Source organism: Zonotrichia albicollis, chromosome 6 (genome assembly GCF_047830755.1).
Source record: "Zonotrichia albicollis isolate bZonAlb1 chromosome 6, bZonAlb1.hap1, whole genome shotgun sequence".
NCBI lineage: Eukaryota > Metazoa > Chordata > Aves > Passeriformes > Passerellidae > Zonotrichia > Zonotrichia albicollis.
This window is the reverse complement of record NC_133824.1, coordinates 38,020,604-38,042,349: the sequence shown is the minus strand read 5'-3', so window position 1 is coordinate 38,042,349 and position 21,746 is coordinate 38,020,604. Positions and strand designations below refer to the sequence as shown.

Below are 21,746 nucleotides of genomic sequence, written 5' to 3'. Positions count from 1 at the left end.
GAGCAGGTGAGTCTCGTGGAAGACAACATATGCTAAACCTGATTAGCAGTGGCATGGGTGGGTGGTATTCAAAGCACCCTGGCTTTCATCAGTAATAACATTCAGAAGGAGGTGGAGGTGTGGGAAAGAACAGGATTAAAAAAACATACATTACCATGTGTCAAATCACTGGAGTCATCTTTTGTGAACAGCTTATCAGGAAAAACAGTGGGATCTGGAAGAGGACAGCCACCGCCCAAGAGGCTGGCATCACGAGAAGTCCCTGCATTAGCAGAACTCTGTGCATTTCCAGGTCTGGAAGTTGTTGGGGGTTTTGGGCTGCATTCAGACTGCTTTGCTACTTCCCCAAGATATGGATCTAGAAGAGAGATTTCATTAGTGTAAGCACAGTTATGCAAGGCTTCAAACCACACCATCACCGTACCTTGCCAATATGGCAATTGCTGCTGCACACCTGGAGCTATAGAGGACAGAGAATATGTAACAGCAGCTACAAGAAACATGCTGGAATGGGTCCAGCCTAGGGAAGGAGGTCTTCCAGCGCTGCCCAGTCATGGCAGAATCCGGGGATCCCTAACTAAACTGATATCCCTTCCCACTCTTCTTCTGCTTCAGGGCACCAGAGACAGACTGCTGGGGTTATGGGTCAGGAACTGCTCTGTGCTCACCACCCACCTCTGGCTGTCCCACAGGGGAGCCTGGACACATCCAGGGCTCTGCACTTTCCCTGCCTGCATGCCCAGGCTAACTGTAAGCTGCCTCTCATTTGCTGCCCACCTGCCCACAGGGCAACCATTCCAGACTTGCTGCAGGCACAGCCTAGGCCCCAGTCCTTAAATACATTGCTTAAATGCCCTGGCACAATGCAGATGGCGATGGACACCTTACCAGAGCCACCAGTCAAACAGGAGAAACTGTACCAGGAGTTACAAAAATCTGAGAATGGCAGTGATAGATTTTTCCAGTACTGCCTCAGAGACAGATAGTTCTCTTCCACAGAAAGAAAGGTGAAAATTGTTTTTGTAATGCTACAGGACAGGAAGGATTATACAAAAACTAGCAAAGGCAGACAGAGCCTTGTCCTCTTACCTGCCCAACTGCTGCCTGTCCTGGGAGCACAGCACAGCTCTAAGAGCAGCATATGCAGCCAACAACCAATGGGACAGAGAATGTCATTCCAGTGCCCAGATGAATAACGTGCTTTTTAAAGTGCTGAACATCTACCAGCTCCAAAGTGAGGCATCAGCTCTGTGATGATATGGCCATTTCCTTAAGAGTTGAGTGTTAGGGACCTTTAATACATCTTGGGCACAGCTGTTAATATGAACCCCTGAAATACACTCCATGTGAAAGTACCCAAATCAACATTGCTACTGGAAAGAAAAATGTACTGGGATGTCTGAACCTGACTGTATGAACTTACTGGTTTAGAGCTGCCAGTAAGAATATAAGCCTGGTTACACCAGGGAATAAGATGAATTAACAATTTTGTACTCTGCCCTACTGCTTCTGTCAGCAAACTTTGTTAACTAGTTTTCTGAACCTCAGGTGATGTTGCCAAAGCACGATCACTGAAGGATCAGATTTTAATGGATTTTTTCCCTACCATGACTACTATTACAACTAATGATTTGGACCCATAGGGATTCAATAAATGACAAATGTATGTACTTATTCCAAAACAAACTAAATTTTTAATGGAGCGCAGTTGGCAGGCAAACCACAACCTGGGGAGGGGGCTGGGAAGCCAACTGCATTGCCCACACTAATGGGAAGCAACATGAGCAGTTATAGGAAATACTTTGCAATATTTAATAGTATGTGATAAAGTGCATGTAGCATGACACGTAAAAGCATGGACATCTGAACTATTACCAAGGCTGCAGGCAGGGGGACAACAGATTTACTTTCAAACCATTTATTCTCTACTAATGAATGTAATGAACTTAATCTAATAACAAAGAAAGTGGAACAGATTCTTTCTTTCAAGACCATGCAATCTTTCTCAGATGTTGCTACCACTGAAGGGTGGTAACCAGATTGCCTTTCCTATTATTAAACTGGAATAGGAAATCCTACCACATCCATGCTACATGGGATTGACTGTTACCATGGAAAGAGCCATGAACAGCTGTTGTTGAAACATTCCTTTCCAAGCTTTGCTTCTTCCCATCATGCAGAACAAGTCCTAAGTACAGACTCCCAGCTACTGCTATATTTGCTTGATGCTCTAGAAGTTGTCTGCATTTTTGATCTTGATGCCCAGTTTAGGACAACTTCCATTTAAATCTGTGCTGTTTTCAGCTGAATTCCAGCTTTCTTACTTTCCAGGTGAAGAAAACAACATCCTTTGTTCCTTCACTATAAGTAAAGATAGGCTTTAAAGAGGTTGCCTTGCTCTTTGTCTTTCTTTTTTTCGACATCATAACTTGAAAAATGAACCCCAACAAGAAACCTGTCATACCTAACAATGAAATGTCTTTGGCTAAACCACCTTCCTTGATGGATTCCTTGATGATTAGAGAATCTTCATGCACCTTCTTGGAAGGAAGGAGAGTAGTCTGGCTTGCTGGTATCCCATCCAAATACTTCAAGTGGGGAATGAGTTTTTTTACTTCTGCTCTGTAATTATAGTCTGGGTCCTGGAGAAATTGAGAAAGTGGTCAGTTTATTTAACAGTCTGTGTTAATACTGTCAATTTCTATGACTGCCATACAATTTGAAATGCTCCTCGCATAATTTCTACTTGAATTGATCATGAAAATGTCCAGAGGACTGCAAAGACACAGCCTTCACCTAAAGGCTCCTCTGTTGTTTACCCACTGACAATTTGCCATTTGTCTTTGTTATATCATGTGTAATGTGCAAAAGCAAAAACACCACTGATGCCCATGGAAAGCCTGGGCTCCCTCAGTATTCAGCCAATCTGTCTCCCTGCTTTTGTGATTCTCTGGTGTTTGCCTCAATACTCAGGTGATAGAAAGGCTTGAAATATGAGTGTTGCTACACCTGCTGATGGAGAAAGAAAGAGCACTTCCAAAGATTGTGGTTTTAGGCACACAGTAAAAAAAGTATAAGGCAAGAGTGCATTGATAGTGGCAGAATACAAATGGAACCCTACCCACCAATCAATTGCTTCACCCAGGCAGATCTTATGCTTTTCAGGATAATGCAAGAAATATTAGAAACCTCCTCAAAGCCAAGTCCTCATTCAATACAGAGTGGTCATAAACAGAAACCTTTCTGTGGGGTTTGGTTGCTTGGATGCCCCCTCTCTCTGCATGATGCAGCACTGATGTTGGCAGAGGGAACTCACCAAACAAAATGTGCTAGTTTTTGTTAAGAGGCAGACACTAATTTTCGCAAACTAAGTCTTTAATCTTAATTTAGAAACTGAGTCAACCATTCTCAGCTACAGCCAATTCCCAGCCATGTCCTGTTGGAGAGAAGAATCATGCTCATGCTACATTTCAGCTACAGAGGCTGCAGAATTTATCATCAAGTTGTTGCTCTTGGTTTAGATAACAGGGGAAGATGAGCTCATCTGAAAATCAAATTACAGGGAGCAAACAGGCCATCTGAAGAAAGAGCAGTAAATTTAGCTGGACCATTCTGTAGATTAAAAGTAAATAAATAGGAGAGCTTTTACAGACCTTTAGCAAGGGCCAGACTACAAGAAGGAGCTTGAGGAATTAGAGTTGGCCATCAAGGGCACACCAAAGTAAGCCCACATATACTCTTTTCTAAATGGCTTTCCTATACACTAAAAGAATGCAAACATCCACTGAAATCAAGAAAGCAACAAAGTCCATGGAGAAGCTCTCAGCAATGAAGGGCAGGCCCCACTTTGTAACCACCTGAGAGCAAAGCATCTTCCCAACACAGAGACTGGGCGGGAGACTGCAGCGAACTCACAGCCTGCCTCTGCTACAGCTCAGTGTAAAATACACCTTTGTGCTGATTCCCTGGACAAATTCACATCTGCGACCACCAATGACCACTTGAAGCCGCCCCAGATATTCCTCTGTGGATACCTGGAACTTGGACTGTAGATAAGACAAAGGTGGTGCTATTGTCTGAGTGTTATCTCACACTTAGGGGAAGGCTAACAAAGCTGGGAAGAATGTATCACTGATAACGGAAACAAAAAAATGCAGAATTTACAGGCCACAAGGAAAGGCAAACCAGCAACTCTGCTAAAATCAGTTCCCACTAGGTATAAGGTAATTTTGACAGAGGAACCTTGTGATCATTGGCTCAAAAGAAAAGAAAGACAAAGCATGTGGACTAATTAGCATTAGACACAAGAGATAATAATTTACCCAATAGCATAAGAGATCCGTGCAGCCAATTAATGCTTAATTCCTTTGTTTGCTAAAATGGGTAAAGAATGAAAAGTTTTGAATTATGTTGGGACCCTACCACCAAGAAGTCCAAGCTGAAGAATGATCAACAGGGATGCCACTGGATCCATGGGTGGTGACAATATTCTTCTCTCTCCTCTCTTTTCCATTTCTTTTTATTTTTCTACCTCACATTTACTGTTAAATAAAATCTGTATCATTGACTTTGGCATAAGGTTTGCACTGTAACTCGGGTAGAAGCATCTCTCACTGATCAGATCTTAGCACCTTCTTGCACAGGAGTAGAGACAGCCAGTCTGCACGGAGAAGAGCAGGAGGGCACACCACCACATACCACTGCTCTTTGTACTGCCATGATGGGACAACATGCAAAGCATCCCAAGGACTCATTTCACCTGAACAGCCCAAGGGAAATCTGACATTTCTCCATTACAAGTACACTTAAAGACTGAAGATGTCAAATCCCCCAAAAATCCCACTTTCATTGAGCAGGAACAACAAGGGAGTAGCATCAGATCTTCTGTGCTGTTAGGATACACTGCACCATTTCCATGGTAGGAAGCTATGATATGAAGTGTCAGTAGATGTATTTATCTCCTTGGGAGCAGAAAGAGTAAGGAGGCATGCCTTGTCCATCACAAGCAGGCAGTGCTTCCTTACTGCAGGAATATGTTTTTCCTGTCATCATTGTATCTTCCACAAGGGAGAAATGTTCCAAAATGGAGAAATCACTTTGGTTACAAGCAGTTACAATGTGGTCCCTTAAGGATAATTCCACCACTTTAAACTAGAAAGGCAAGTATATAATATTTTCTTTTGAATCCCAGAGAGGAAAACTATGACAGCAAAAGAGCTACCTTCCATGGCCCCTTTTACTGAACAATAAGATCAAGCCAACAATTGCATCTGAAAAATGCTATTAACTCATATATTTAAGAAGTGCCAAGATTTAAAATATATGCCTGTTGCATGATTGAGTTTTAGTGTTTTCAAGTCTAAGTCCAGGAAAAATATCAAACCCAACCTTTTAGGCAAATTAACAGCATCAACATAACTTCTTTAAAATACACAGAAAAGCTATAGAATATGTTACAGTGGGATAACAGCATCAGCTCTGATTTTGGATCTGCATTACAAGCTGTTTATGGTGCCATTGGGAATTGCACCATCCTTAGTGAGACCTGTGTTTTACATAACTCTGTGTGTGTTCACAGACCTTCCAAAAGACCTGGATGGCAAATATGTTGGTGTTTTAATATCCCAACAACGCTTTTTTATGAAGTAGGAGAAAGTCAAAGAGAGTAATACAGCTCTGAGGCTGTTCATGTAGAATTAGATCTCCCTTGCTTTGTTTGTTGAGTGCCCTGAAACCCGAATCAGATAACGTATTATTGTGTTTCCAGCTTTGTGACACAGAGGCTCTTTCATGCCTTCAACAAAATACCTCAGCAGAAACTATTCCATCATTTTAGTATGTAAGATGTGAATCACTTTTGCATCTTCAGCTTTTTCTGAAGGTCTTCTTGGTCATTTGATTTTAAGCTTTCAGGGGAAAGGGTAACAAGTAGTTCCAATATTATGGCTTTTGCTAGTTACCTCAAGCACTGTTCTTCTGAGGGCTCAACTTCTGAGCATGGTGGCATTGGAGGATTTGCTTTTGGACTGGAGAGCCTCCAAAAGAAATGCAAAACCCTCAAAAACTGGTGTCTCACCACGGAACCACTGAATGGTTGGGGTTGGAAACTACTTCTTAAGATCACCCAGTCCGGCCTCCCTGCTAAAGCAGGTTCACCTGGAGCAGGCTGCATAGGATCACAGCCAGATGGGTTTACAGTATCTCCAGGGGAGGAGACTCCACAGCCTCCCTGGGACACCTGTTCCAGTGCTCATACTCCAAGAAGTTTTCCCTCATATTGCTGGGAAATAGGTGTGAGTCTTTACTAGCAGTCTTGTGGTCATCCTGGAGATCATACTAATGATACCACAAAATCAACGGAAATTAAAGGTGGGAAATGCATCCTGTGGCATCATTGAGAATGATGCAATAGGAAGATACAGAAACGTTTCTCATTTCCAACTCACAGTTAAAAAGTACTGACAAAAAAATAACACAATATGTGCAAACCAAGTCCTCACCTCTGCAGATTCTGCATTTGGCTTCAGGCAAATAAGGTTGCCCTCCACTGTCAGGTGGCTTAGCTTGCAACAAAGTTGCAGGTACTGCACCTGGTTGATGTCCTCAATATTGTTCCCTTCCAGGTCCAAAACCTCCAGGTGATCCAGCCAGGTCAGCTGGCTCAGGTCAGAGATATTGTTGTAAGCAATGTAGAGTTCCTCAGCAGAAGTAAACAGAATAAACATGTAAACCACAGGCTTGCACAAGTAACACTGAGGCTCTGCAAAATTTTTTTTAATACTTGAAATACTAAATGTTATAAGATGAAACTAGCAAGGTAGTGAACATTTTATAGTGTGGCTGTTGCAGCCTTTAATAATATGAGCTAATTTAGCCATATACTGCTTTAGGCATACTCAGGATCAGACCTGAGAGTTACACCTCATTTCAAAAGTTATATTGTAGCATCTTTTAAACTAACACACACAATTCAAGGCATCAAACCAAAGCCAGCCAGAAAAGCAAGAGTTGAGGAGAATGAAGACTAAAAGTAAAAAATATCAACTGAAGATAGATCTGAGATTGCCATTTGGTAGGACACATCTATACTTACTTTTAGAGAGCTGAAGGAAGAGATCCCATCTAAATCTGACAGCCCACACCGAGCCATCCACAGGACACGGAGACGGGACAATGATGTTCCAAGATCCCTTATAAAAAACAATTCTAGCTCTATTTCAATGAGTAAAAAAATCAAGACTTGCTTTCTTTTTCCTAATACTAAACCACTGCTACTTCCTTCACAGCTCACATTGTTTACAAAATATTCCATTAAAAATGTTCACCCTTGAAGGTGGGAAATAAAATGATACCCCTCTTTACTTATCCCACTGTCATCTTTGTTCTTGCATGACAACATGTCACCCTAGTCCTGTTTGATTAAGATTGTTCCAAAAGCTACATCATGGTAATTCTGCCATAAGTCACAGGTAATTGTCAAGAATCAAGTGGGGTTTTCCTATGCTGGCATCATTGGCTGCACTCATATAACCCAAATTAATATATCTGAGCTGACTGCATGGTCAGTCTCACTCTGTTCCTCTTACAGATTTACCTCTCTTCTGATTTTGCAGTTGAAAGGAATAATACTTTTGTCAAAATCATTTTTTGAATCAGCAGAAAATTATAGTCCTTTCCATCCTATTTTTCCACCCTTTGGGTGTAGCAAAATGTCAATAAGGGATCATTTATATGAACTTTTAACTTTCTGGTCATAACCCAGAAAAATCATACACTGACCTGCTTGAGTCCACACACATGTAATATCCCACTGACATTACAGTGCTGCACAATACAAAGATAACACAAAAAGGGTGGCAAATCAAAATGGGGCTTTAATCACCTGCCATCTTTGGTAACACTGAGTTGCATAAAGCCACTAGTCTAACATAAACAAAATACAACACTTTATCAAATCCCAAACCAACTAAAGCTCGGAAGTTTTCGACTGTAGCCAAATATCAGAGTATTAAAGAATAATAAAGATTTAAACAGTGGGTAACTAAATTCAAAGACAGTTTATCAGAGGAGGTAGAGACTAGCATGGAGTTCATGGCTGAGTTGGAAGGAAGGCCATCTTGTCCAACACCCGTACTCAAGCCAGGCAAGTTTCTCAGGACCACATAAAAAGTTAAAATAGTTCTTAAATAGAGATTATTTGACCTCAAAATTTTGGATTAGGTATCTCTCACAATATTCATTCTTATATTACAGAGAGTAGTAAGTTTAATTAATTCATATAATACAGAGAGTAGTAAGTTTTCTACAGAAAATTGCAAAACAGATAAGTAATAGGGGCCCTTATAATCTTAAAATATCAAGGTAACACTTTCTGTACTCATGTTTTCTCTTTGTGGATGACAGGCAACAAGCCCAGCTTTGCATTGCCCTCTGAGCCTCATGCAACTCTGGTACAGCTTTGCAGCTACAGACTACAGGGGATTCCCTGCAGTCAAGCTGCTTGCTTCAGCAGGGCATCCAGCCAGTCCCAGAGGTCAGGAAGGAGTGCTTTTATGAGTGGGGATAGTCACATTCTTATCTGTATTTTTTTTGTTGTTTCTCTACTATCTAAATGCTTGGGAAGGGCCTTGTCAGGAGAAAGGAACCTGTGTAAGCCTCAATAAAGGATAAGTGCAAGGAGAAATATCCTCAGGTCCCTCTCTTCTGTGAGGGGGCAAATACAGGGTTGAATGGGAATTTCTAGGTGAAACTGGGGGTTTCCATCCCTCTGCCTCCTAGGGACTGGTATGTCCATGGACATCATTCAGACCTATCTGACTTCATCCATCCCCTACCACTGCAGGGGCTGCAGGCACTGGGTGTCTTGAACTACCCCTGCCCTGGATGCTGCCCATTTAAATAAGCTCACAATGGAAACACCACACAATGTATTTATGTTACATTTTACAGCTTTTGAGGTACAAACATTGCAGCTGACTCAATGGCCAGAACCAAGCAAAAAAGAAAAATCTCAGTCTCATTGAACATCTCTTTCCATCTAAGGCTACTCTTCCCTTGAGGAGAAAATCCGCAACTGATATGAACCACAACACCTGCAGTGAATTTTGTGCATTCAGGAAGCTTGCCTCTAGTGACATGAGGATAAAGAAAGCCAAATTCATATCACCACATCCCTGGCCTTGCACAAGATCTTCCAGGGTCTATTTACATCGTGTCTATTTCCTAAATAAAACAAAAACTGGTTCTAAGGCTTCCTTAAGGAACAGATGCCTCCCAAAGTAATATTTACTGAAAATTTATTATTAGATTTGCAAGCAGCATGCCTATAATAAGAAAGAAATTAAATTAAATTACAAAAACAGAACCTACCATGTTGCAAGGCCAACACACCCTTAAACACAAATATGGCATTAGGAATAACGTGAAGGGATTGCACTGCTCATTTCATGACCCTCTTCAAGCATTGATTAGATTTTCAAATTTTGGGCTAATTTTGGTGCGGAATTTTCTCTTCTGTAAAGTACTGAACAGAGATAAAGGGAAGTAGTCACTCTCATTTTTGTGTCATTGAAACAGTGTTTCTGATAGATGTTCTGTTTATTAGGCTAGCAAAACTGAAGACAATCCTAACCTGATTACTCTACATATGGTAGAGTAAGATTTGGTGAATGGACTTTATTCCCATTTTTAATTTGTCTTGAATTTTTAACTGAAGAGTTTTTGCCACAGAAGGAGATTGCAGCAATATGCTTGTTCCTAATGTTTCTCTGTCAATATAAAGAATGCCAAAGCAAAGCAGAAGATTAATTCCCAAGCAATTTTTACACAGGTTCCCAAGAACAAACACTTATTCCCTATAGTCCTTGATCACTCCATGCATTTGTGGAAGCAGTTCCCTGCTTACATTCACAAGTCTAGGACTTCCAGAGTTAAATCCTATTTCTCTTTGTCACAGTTTTCTGTTCCAGAGCTGGCTGCGGTTAAACCCAGTGCACACAGACAGGGTCAATCCTACTCACACTGTGTGCTAGTTCATGCATGGGGCACACTCACTAGGAATTATTAACTAACAAGTCCTTAAAGCATTCCTCCTGCTGTGCACACCATCAGAAGACCCAAACTGAAATGACTTCTAAAGCCTACTTACCTTACTCCTCACAATTTGTGCTACTAAGCTTAGTCTCAAATCCATTCCAGTTTCATTCATGGGTTGCAGCTCTGACTCTCCTACAGCTAACTGGCATGAGTCAGGAATAGCACTTTCAAGGTTAATACTAATCAAAGTTGATGAGGATTTGTATTCCAGAAGAAGGAATTAGGTTGTACATCCCATGTCTTGGGTACTTGCAAAAGGCAGAACGACTGCATGTTTGCAATGCAACCCAGTGTGTGATAGCAGGGTTTTGTTATTAAAAAAATGCTTAAACAGACATTTCTGAATAGAAAAAATATGGAAGCTAATGGGAAGTGGTTTCTTACAAGGCTGAAGTTGGCTGTCCCAAAGCTCATCTTTAATTCAAGGAAAAAAATACTAAGAAAGCATGAACTTTGTTGTACTGTTTGGTATGACCTGGCCCAGTTTTGCTGTCTCTAAGGGAAGAGACTTAGCAGCCCAAGATATCTCTTCTCCTGCCCCTCAAGAAGGGCACTCCAGCTCTTATGAAGAGCAAAGGACTGCCACCTCTCCTTCCCCGCTAATGCAGAGGCAGTGAGGAGAAGAGGCAAAAGGACTTTTTCCCCTTTGGGCTCTACTGCAGAACCAAATTCCTCTTGCTGACACTGGGGTCATGCTAGCTGCTAGAGGAGCCTAAAATTCTGGATCATGAAGTCACATTTTGGCCCTGCAGATCTTTACTCTTGCATCTGTAATGAGTCATCCCCAGTCAGAGATGTTATCATAGCAAAGTACATCTGCAAACATTTTATTCAGTAACTAACAAACTAATCTTTTGGAAGCTGCATGACTCACTCTGCAGCATCAGAGAAAATTCCCTTGTTAAATACTATAGAGATAATTGCCCTTGAGAGCATGGCTGCTGTGAGGTGAAACAGCCATGGAGCTCAAAGCAAGCTGCTCCTCACAACTGCACGCACCTGCATTTCTGAAAATTCTTCTGAAATATTTTGGCTGGTGAGACGAGAACTTAAGAGCTTGCAAGAGATGGGAGTGTCTCCTCTGGGAGCAGCTCTAGAGCATCTGGCACATCCACCTTGGAGGGGGTGAGAGCAAAGTGAGGAGTTGTTTGAGCACACATGACCATCATGGCGTGCAAGTGTACACACAGGCATATTTTCATTTGTGTTAAGTGCAGAGGGTGAGATCAGCCCAAACTAGGGAGATACAGCTATTGGCTTTTATTGAAATGGAATTAATGGGGCTCTGCACTCTGATAATGATTCACTATGGCAGACTATTTTAATGTAATAATAAACTCTTCAAACCAATTTATCAGGGTATTAAGAGAGAAAATCCACTATAATTATACATGCAGTGTAACAAAACACTCCTCCCAAAATAATCATTGACCAAGGCTGAAATTAATGAGACACGTGTCAGGGACAAGGATTCTCCTGCATTGGGCATGATATGAACATACAGAAAATTACAGCACCTATTCCAAAAATAGAAAGTAGGGTTGAAAAGTTTGATGGCTGAAAGAAAAAAGATGAGACTCTGTACAAGGCTGGTGGCAGTTGGTAATAAGATGCAGCACAGGAGTGCTCCAGTGATGTACAAACAACAAAGAGCTTATAGAAGGAAAAAGAAGTCCCTGTAGAAGAAACATAGCTCCCATTAATACAATGGATAATCCCAATCCAGTGGAAAAGTGTCCTGTCCCAAGTGACATGGAAGCTGGGAACTTAACAGGAAAGGCAAAGAATTAATAACCAAAACCATTATATATCCTGCTCACCCCTGCTATGGTTCATTCAAGACAGGTTTGAGGCAGAGAGATGGAGCATGGGGTGGGGATGTACATATCATAACCTTTGATTGTGATAAACAGAGGACTACAGCCCCTGGAGCTGCCAAACCAGAGTCCTCCAGAGTAATTACTCCACATGTGCTCCTACACACATACTTGCCTGCAAAACACTGAATATCAGATCATGTTTTTAGAATCCCAAAGCGCCAAGAAATCAACATAGACTCCCCTACTTCCACTTTTAACCCCAAAATTTGCATTTATAATTGATTTTGAGGAAATATTATTAATAAACCAAAGGGTTTTAAGCCTGGGTTCCAACTAGCTCAAAATAACTGCTGCAGGGATGGGAACTCATCAAACAGCCCAGCGCTTCTGTGAGGGTCTTGGTAACACCCTCCCCACTTGTGCACAACCATTTAGTATTTTTTCCCATGAAATCTGATGCTCCAATCTTGTCATCACTCCCCCAGGCTGGGGAGAGAACAGAGGGGCAATGAACAGTTTGGCTCACAGCACCTAATAACAAGTTTGAGAAATAATGTGTTCTTCCATTAATCCAACATCCTTGTTCTTCAGGGACTGGTTTGATCCAGCCAAATTTTTACTGGATGAATATCAGACCTAGAGAGCCAAATCCTACTCTTGGTTTCACAACAATAAATCCTGAATTGCTCCACTGAGCTCAAGCTACCCAGTAAACACAACAGCAAAACCCTGAACACATTTGTCAGTTTGAGCCCTGTCGTTTGTTCTTGAAGTCAGTTTTGAATAATTTTCCTAAAAATAAAGCACTAAATCCATGGAACTTGCAAGAAGTATCTCAAAGCACACCTGCATCTGATGATGAATAAATCTTCAGAAGCAATACATCTAAACCAGTTATTGATGCAGATTTTACTTATTTTAAAGATCGCTCTGAAAATTAATGCACTGGTAAATAGAGAAATTTAGATTGTAAGAGAGTGACCAAACTACAGTCTTACAAAATAAAGGAATAAAAGAATCCCATTTCTGATTTACAGAAATCAAGTGGAATTTATCAAGCTGCACTGTGATAACATCTATATGGTCAATGTCAGCACACAATGCTTTGGTTGTACAGATAATTCTGACATCCGAAACAAAACCTTTTAAAGCCTGAATGTTATTTAAATCAGTAACACATGCTCTAATAGGAAGCTTATATAAAAGTTTCATTGTATTCACAAATAGCTGTATTCAAAATTGTAAAACTGATTGTATGCATGTGTTCCTCATACTTGATCAAACCCACGACACAGCCCCCAACTCCACAAGCAGTGCTGAGGCCACGTCCTTATTGTCCCTGCAGTGTCCTTTTGCAGTTGAACAAATGTCATGTGAATGTGATGACCTGCCTTGCTTTGCAGCATTGCAGTCTTTGCAGTCTTTGTATTCACTCTACAAAATTCAAGTGGCAATATGCTGAGAACTGTTGGCTTGCTTCTCCTCTGTCCCACATCTTATACCTCCATGACACACAGGCTGCCTTTAGCATCTTATGCTCCCTTGGGCCAGAGTGAACCACAGCCCAAGGTACAAGATAACGAGGGTCACGTCTCATCTTTGCAGGCAGAAGGCCACTTTTAGGCTGAAATACCACGGAAATGTAGTACCTCATAATCTGGTCTCATTCTGCCTTCTAAACTGTGCAAATTTTCAACAGAAAGAGTTTATAATCCTGTTGAGACACGTTGATGGAGACTTCAAAAACTAAGCAAAAAGCGTGTTTGCTAGGTAATTCTTAAATACATCAGAGGAAGACTAGCTTGTTTTAGGCTGAACAGAAAACATGCATTTACCAAATGTCTTCTTAAGTAAAAATTGTGTCTGTAAAATTCTGTTTTCATAACTCCCTTTTACATGCAAATGAAGAATTTCTGAATGAACAAAAAGTTATTGTTGCCAAAGGCCTTTGCAGCAGCATGTCTCTGTTGTCCCAAATTTCTGAGGCAACCTTACTATGAATAAGAAGCTGTTTTCAAAATGGGCTGCAGTGCTAATGCCCCTGCCAATTGTTTTCAAAATGGGCTGCAGTGCTAATGCCCCTGCCAATATTTCTCCCAACAAACAAATTTCACTATTTTATTCTAGGGTTGTGGGGGTTTCTTTTGTTTGTTGGTTGATTGTGTGTTAAGTTCCAAGTTTGGAAATGGGCAAAGATCTCATATATTGCTTTTTTTAGCTGTGGATCTCTGCCAAACACTTCATTGACAGCGAAATGGGTGTCTGGGAGGAAATGCAACTGCCCGGGGCTGCAGCAGGGGTAAACAGATCAGGGAGAACATTCAAGGTGTCTCACTTCATCCATCCAGACTCTGCCTTTTCATCTTTGTTATGCCAAGGGGAGAGACACCTGCCACAGCTTTTGTGGGCCTACTAAGAAAAAGTACAATTATCAAGGAGCCATGTGCTTTTGACCAGCACTTTCACTGAAGCAAAAGCCTGAAAACAAGGACAAGAGACTACCTGGCTACAGCAGCCAAAACCACAAACTATCCAAGGCAGTTTGGCTGTTTTCCAGGACAGGAGCCAACGACCACCCTGATGGTCCTGATAAGAGTACTTGAGCTCTGCCATGGACACATCTGTGGCTGTGCTTCAACCAGAGACACTGCACAGAAATCCTTGTTGCACTAACACCAGTGCCCACTGCTCCCTGCCTCCCCCTCCACTGCTGCCAGGCAAAGATGACAGCTGGATGCAGGAGATGGCAACAGATGAAAAACCCAAACCAATGAGATACATCTCTGGGCTATTCCTGATTTATAACTTCTTCACTTGTCATTGTTGCTTCTCGTTGCCTCACTGAAACCACTGTAGCAACTGCAATATTACATTAAGTGCTATATTACTTGCAAGAACTTTATTTTCCATGTCAGATTATATCTCATTTAAACAAAAAGTGCTTTGTGAGACCAACAGGAGAGATTTAGAAGTGAGAGTGCTGATACACACAGTTCTGAAACTCATCATACTTGTGCCTAAGGTAACTGAGATGCTTACTTCTGTTAAAGTTAATACATGTGAAATGCAGCTTTAATTTCAAGTGCTCTCATTTTTAGTTGCTGTCAAAAAAAAACCTAGAGCAGAATAATGGGATTGATCAACGCTGATGGAGTCAGGAACAGCAATTCCTTAACACCCGGATATACAACACGTGTGGGAAGGATAACGTAATTTTGTGTTAATTTTCTTTTGATCATTAAAACTGCTTGTCAGCTTAGATACTGCTGTAGCATTCTCACAATGAAAGAACAGTTGCTTTAACTCAGCTCCCACAATCTGAGAGGAATAGAGATTGCCAAAGCTGCACCCCAGAGAAACTGCAGAAACCCAACACACTGGGGCTGCCTCCCAATGGGGGCACTACGTCTTCCACAAGACCAAATTGATTTTCAAACAGGAATAAGTTGAGACACAGTAAATAAAACTCTCACATCCACACAACCATTGCCCCTCAGTTTAACCCCAGAGCTACTGACAGTTCCTATAGCTTTGGCAATTGTTCATTCTCACCGTTGAAAGCTTACATATAAAAAAATAAAGGATAATGAAACTGTGGTTACAGAATGAGTTACTTACATTGAACAACTGAATCCCACAGTGCTTTGAAATTTCCTGCATAAATAACTTTTCAGTCTCCCACATGTTGTGTGCCTGTTTCACAGTATGTTCCAGGTCTGAGCTTTGGCAGAGCAAGACAGACATATTCCAACTTTGCTTTAATACAGATTTCATCCTTCAAAATCAACACTTTAAACTTCTAATGCTTCAGGGTAAGCAGAAGGAATATTCTGTAAAAGATCCAAATAATCTGACAGATTCAGTGGTGTTAAGACACATACCACCAAAAAAAAAAAAAAAGTCCCTGAACCATGTTTTTCTGTGTATCAGAAAAACTGGAGTTCTAGATTAATTGACTACAGACAACTACAGAATTGGATCAGCTTGGAGTAGCTATTCAATTTTTGTCATGGTAATGACTACAGAGTTTCCACTGTAAAAAAATACTTGAAATATTGCAGAAGTGGATTGATATGAAAACTTAGAGAGAAAATGTAATTTAAAGTGATTCAGTCTCAATATACAATGGTGGAAATGCATGTTCTTGAGATCCTTTCGATCAGGCACATTTGTATGACACTAATGATTTCCTTCTGAGGCTGATGGCTATTTCTTCTTTGTAACTTTTCCTTTCTTTCTTTTTTTATCTGTGCACACATCCAATGAGAAAACAAAAAAATAAAGAAGCTTGCAAGAAACGGGTACAGGTACAATTTGGACCTGTGAATGGCAGTTGATTTCCTTCAAATTTCTTTCCTCTCTAAGCCTCTAATGTTCACTACAGATCTTGACGGACTTGTCTCCATATGTCCTGAGTCAAGACTTCCTCCCTAAAAAACAGCTTTAAGTGAGATTTTCTCTGCTTGTACTGGCCTCCAGATGCTCTTTTACAACAAGCAAACAAGATGCAGAAGAGAAGCTTGGGGGACCTCAAAGACCGTCACAGGATTACTGGGACAGACAGGACCTTGTAGATTTCCATCCTGAGGATGTTACTACAAGGCAGAGCCTCAGCATTTCCTTCACAGCACAGCAGCAGACATCCCAAATCTGGTGCAGGTGTTAACTGGATGCGGATCATCTTGGCCTTGCTCTTGAGACAACTGTAGCTGCAACGCTAAGCAGAGTAAACCAAACCTCTCTAAATTCTTGCCCATGAGATGAAACAGCAGAAAGTGGAGTGGTAGGATTGTGAGGTTGATGAAGTTCAAGCCAGAAGACACCATAAATGGTCTTTCAAACACACAATCTTTCATAGAACTTCTGTTACCAAATATGTGGTGGCGGGTTTCATTATCAGACCTTTGTGCTCAGGTTCTTACCCCCAAGAAGAAGAACACCCAGTGCAGCTTATGGCAAAGGGTGAAGAATGTGCACACATTACAGCTGCTGATGAAACCACAACTTCACCTCCTAAAACACAAAGGCATTTCAGTACTTATTTCTTGCAGCTATTGATCCAGCTATGGATGCATCTGGGAGATCTGATGCATCCTTTAAAGATCTCATGACAGGAGGATAAAATTCTGCCACACAGCAAATGAGGAACATAGCTAGAGAAAAAGGAGTGTGAATGTATTTTAGGGGAAAATAGCAACAAGGCCCTTTGTGTGCAGCAATGTGTCTGTAGAAAATAAGAACAACTAAATCAACTCCTGTGTGGAGAATATTCTATAGAAATTAAATAATGAAATTGATTGTACACTGAAAGTCTATCTATTTATTCATTTTTATTCCTCTCATTTGGCAGTTACAACTGACAAATACAACTATTAGCATAATTTCCCCTGCAACCTGATTCCTTCCTTTTTTAAAAATCAGCATTTACCTTGCATTCCAAGAAAGTATTTTCCCACTGAACATAATTATTTTCAATAAAAAAAATGAAACAAGCCACGGAGAAGCAATTCCCTTGTAGGAGAGAATCAAAACAACGGACAAACCCATTAAACTAATGCTGATTATTTTCTTATTTCCACAAAGTCTTACTACAAAGACAATCTTTTCACAGCTGGATACTGCTCAGGAAGGAGGCACCCAGCTTGAGCTGTTTTTGTGTTATTGTGCCACAAATAAATTCCTCTAAGGATCCAAACATCTAGGAGTCTGCTGTGGGAAACCTAGAAACAGGTAAGGAAACCTTCTCTGACTGTGTGAGTGTGAGGTGTGCAGGGAGCCAAGAGGGGCACCCCTGGGGTCACTGGAGCTGCTCTCTGTGAAGAGGCCTCAATGCCAGCAGTGAAAATTTCAGGTGGTGGGAGAGTTTCTGCCAGAATGGCTCCTGGATGGTCAGACAGGAAAACTTCCTTAATAGTTCCACTGTTAAGTTCCAATGGGCTAATTACTGCTGCTTCCCAGCTCTGTTCTTTGGTGTTTCTCACACCATGATTATAACAATTTTTTTCTCATCACTAAATAAATTAATATTTAGGTGTAAATTTTCATATGTGAACTCTGAGACTGACAGCTGAAACAGAGCAGCTGCAAACTGCCTAATAGCCATGCACATAAGTATTTATTTGCTGGCAGTACTTATTACTGACAGTTTCATTTATCATATCCATCCAGAGCGTACAAGCAAGATCACGATACCATTAGGCAAGGCCTTATACACAACTCATGCAGAAGACTGTGTCTGCCCAGGATAAAATAAGCAACTGAGATGGAAAATACAGCATATTTTACAGCTAACCCAGGATGCTATAGAAACAACAGCTAACCCAGGAGCTGAGCTGTACTTCTTTTTAAGACCTGGATAGGTGCAAGGCATGAGAAAACATCCTGAGAGGAAAGGCCGCTTTTTACCAAATAGACTCAAAGTGGAGTGCCTATTCGGATAGTGGGCAAAGAAGGAGCACAATTATGTAATGGGCTTGTCTTACCTTGCAGGAGTTTACTGGCAGCCTTCCTGCACACATTAGCTATTACTTATTTACTTTGCTTTTTCACTAGCCATGTTCTTGATGCACAAGTGTTGCTGGGGCCTATGGTGATCCTCTGATGGTTTTTATGCTCTGCATTGTATGGCAGTCACAAATAGGAACATGATAGAGGTGTCCTGGGGGAAGAAACCTGCTGCCATGGAACAGCTCAGATGACAATGAGAGCAGATCCTCTCTGCTCTGTGAGGAGAGAGATGCTCTGCACCCTCCTCACCAGCCCTGCCACAGCCAGGAGACTCAAAGCTGGAGCTGCAAGGGCAGGCCCTGCCTCATCATCCTCTTCCTTCCAGGCACACCCTGTACCTGGCAGTCTGAAACACAGGGCAGGGACTTGCAGCCGGGGAAGGCTTCAGGAAATGGGGTGCTGATGCTGAGAACCATGGAAAGACGCTGCAAGGCCAAAAGCCTCTTTTGGCATCCTCTGTGCTTGCAGCAGAACGGAGCCCAAGCTCCATCTGTGCATTTGTACAGATAAAGTTCAGCTTCCCTTTCTGGGGAATCAGCCTGTCAGATACCCTGATATCTAAGGTCACAAAGACATATTTTCTTCTTTGGGCCCCTGACCTGGTGAAATTAAACCAGAGGCTACCCAGGACAGAGAAGTGGTCAAAGCAATCAGATTTCCCTAGGGCCAAAGGCAGACAGGCTGATTGTGCTTTTCTGAAAATAATCCACTCAACTAAAAGATACTGTATTTCTGACCCAAAATCATTACTTTTTATCAATAATATGAATAGCCTTAAAACCATCAATGCTAAATAAAACTTGAGGTCACAGCATTTTTGCCCAGGTTTGTAATACTCCCAGGGATCTGCAGGCACCAATACAGAGAGGACTCATTAATACAGAGATTAAGATTCTATTTAAATGCTTTCCTAGCTCCTGGAAAGCACTCAAAGTCCTCTAAGAACATGTTCTTAACATAGACTTCACAGCATCTTTAACTGCTGAAGGACTTTCAGTCCATCTACACAAAAGAATTAACAGGAACACTTCCCACAGAAACTGGCCTGCATGTGCAATGAAAGGCTTTCCCCATGCTGAAATGTGAATATGAAAGTAAGCAGTGATGCTCTGGGTGCTGAAACAAGGATATGAAGTGATTCACCCCAGCCAAATCAGAGCAGTGGTTCTCTGACTGTATGGGTAAGAGCAACCTAGAGCAAGTGCACCTTGATTCCTTGCTAGACACAGTACGAAACTGCTATAACACAAATACATCATCCGTTGACAAATTGCTATAACACAAATACATCATCTGTTGACAAACATTTGCACCTGTAATGCAAACTGAACTGATTTTAGAAACTATTTGGAGATTTTAAATATCATAACAGCAATGCTGATCCTTGTTGCACAAACCCCATTGCTTTTACATGTGATATCTGTGTACCTCTGTACAGGTTACTATACAACAAACATAGTTATCCACTAATTGCCAAAGATTAGAAATGACAAGCAGAAGAAAAATGAGGAAAAAACGAAAAAAGAGATAAGAAAGGAGTAAATAAAAATGACAAGGAAAAAAGGTAAATTCAGGGAAATTATGTCGCCATGTTCCTCTTGTTTGAGGGTAAACTATCCAGAAAGTAGTTGATGCCTAGACACACTATCAACAGTACATCAAATTTAGGGGGGGTTAAGTGTCAAGGCTCAGTCTTATACAATACAGTGTAACTTGATCCAGATCCAGCAAAGCAATTGGACCAATGTTTAATTTTCAGCTTGTGAGCAATGCCAGTGAAGGCAAACTTCTTGTGGCTTTAAAAACAGTAGATATTTTATTTTCTTAAACTCTTTCTTGGGTAAAAAGGAGGTTTACTGCTATGTTAAAATAACTAAAGACCCTGATTGAAGTCCCAAAAATACTTTTAAACATTACTTTAGAGCCCTTACACTGAATTAAGAAAGAATTAGTTTGGCTCTGGTTTCATAAAGTCATGAAATGATCAGCAAAATCTTTACTCAAATCACTTATCTCATATTTACAGTTATTTTTTCACAGCCAAGAGGGCTCAAAACATTTCAAAATGTGAATACAGAGACTCCTGTGTTGCTAGTCTTGTCTCTGGGAGCTGATGTTAAAAAAATCAAAACAAAAACCTAAGGCTCATAAAAGCATAAGAATTGTTGATTTTGAATGTACTCTGCACCTTGTTCATTTGAACCTCCTGAGGATTTTACTGAGTGAAACAGACCAGGATTACTTCCCTCTCATTCTGGGGGATGCTTCTGCAACCGTGCAAGCCCAGTTGGAGAACCGCAGCAATGAAATGTTAACTCAATGTGAATGAAGAATACCTGCTTTCCTTCCCCTATATCCTCCATACTCACTTTTTACCCCACACTTGGCAGTCTCTGCATTTCATCTCACTTAAAATATGACAGCCTCTCTCTGTTAGAAGCAGTTGCTTGAGAAGCCCTGAGAGGAGATCACTCTCCTGCTGGCTACAATGTGTGGTGCTGAATGGGAGGAAATGAACTTCAGCTGCTGAAAGAGCTTCTTCTGGAAACTTATGGGAACCAGGTCCCAAGATTCTTCTATCTGATTTAAAAGCCCTTTAGTAAAGATATCTATCTAAACATTTTAAAACAGATCTTTTCATTCATTCCTGAATTGAGAATAAAAGCAATCTGATAAAAAAAATACACAGGCTACACGCCAAAGCAGAAGCAGTATTCCTTGGTCTTGGAATATAGTTCTTTTACTGCAAGCATTTCAAAAATGACCATGGCCATCACAAAAAAAAAAAAAAACAAAACAACAAAAAATTCCCAACCAAACAAAAAACCCAGACCCAAACAAATAAACAAAACCCAGAACCAAAACAAAAACCCAAAACCAACCAAACAAAAAGCCAAACAAAAAATAATCACTCAAACTACCCTCCCTCCCCGAAAACCCCCCAAAATCAGCATGTTTTAGCAGGCGTTCCTCAGAATAGACTTGACATTTCATCCTTAATTATCAGTTCATAAATCTAGAATTTCTCAGTTGCTAGCAAATTTGTAAAGGTCACCAAACAAGGACATAATGAAGTTATTGTGATTTAGAAAATTTAAAACAATATGAACTATTTTTTCACGGTGCACTGGATTTTCCAGAGATGTTCCCTTTAGCAAAGGGCCAGGAGAAAACCAAAACCCAGAAACAGCCAAGCAGGAAATTCCCTTTCAACCACCAAGATCAATTATCCGCAAATAAACTTGGATATATTTTCCTTTTGGATTAAATTAAATAGCTGATAATGGTTCAATTTTAAAGTTTAAAGTATTCAAAAGTAACACA

General features: G+C 40.9%; 1 protein-coding gene across 2 annotated transcripts in view; it reads right to left on the bottom strand.

The window, feature by feature from the left end:
- Window positions 1-2,510: 2,510 nt before the first annotated feature.
- The window catches only part of LRRC56 (leucine rich repeat containing 56), a 48,097-nt gene continuing 28,861 nt past the window's right edge, over window positions 2,511-21,746 (bottom strand). The window contains exons 5-6 of one of the 2 annotated variants that reach the window (XR_012580847.1): window positions 11,095-11,210; window positions 7,169-7,190 (exon numbers count right to left, since the gene is read on the bottom strand). Coding sequence is in view for 1 of the 2 variants with exons in the window: in XM_074543260.1 (XP_074399361.1) it covers window positions 2,612-2,642 (31 nt within the window). In the remaining variant the exon portion in view is untranslated. Of the gene's footprint in view, window positions 2,643-7,168; window positions 7,191-11,094; window positions 11,211-21,746 lie in introns of those variants that run through there. The other variant, XM_074543260.1, reaches the window with a different exon arrangement.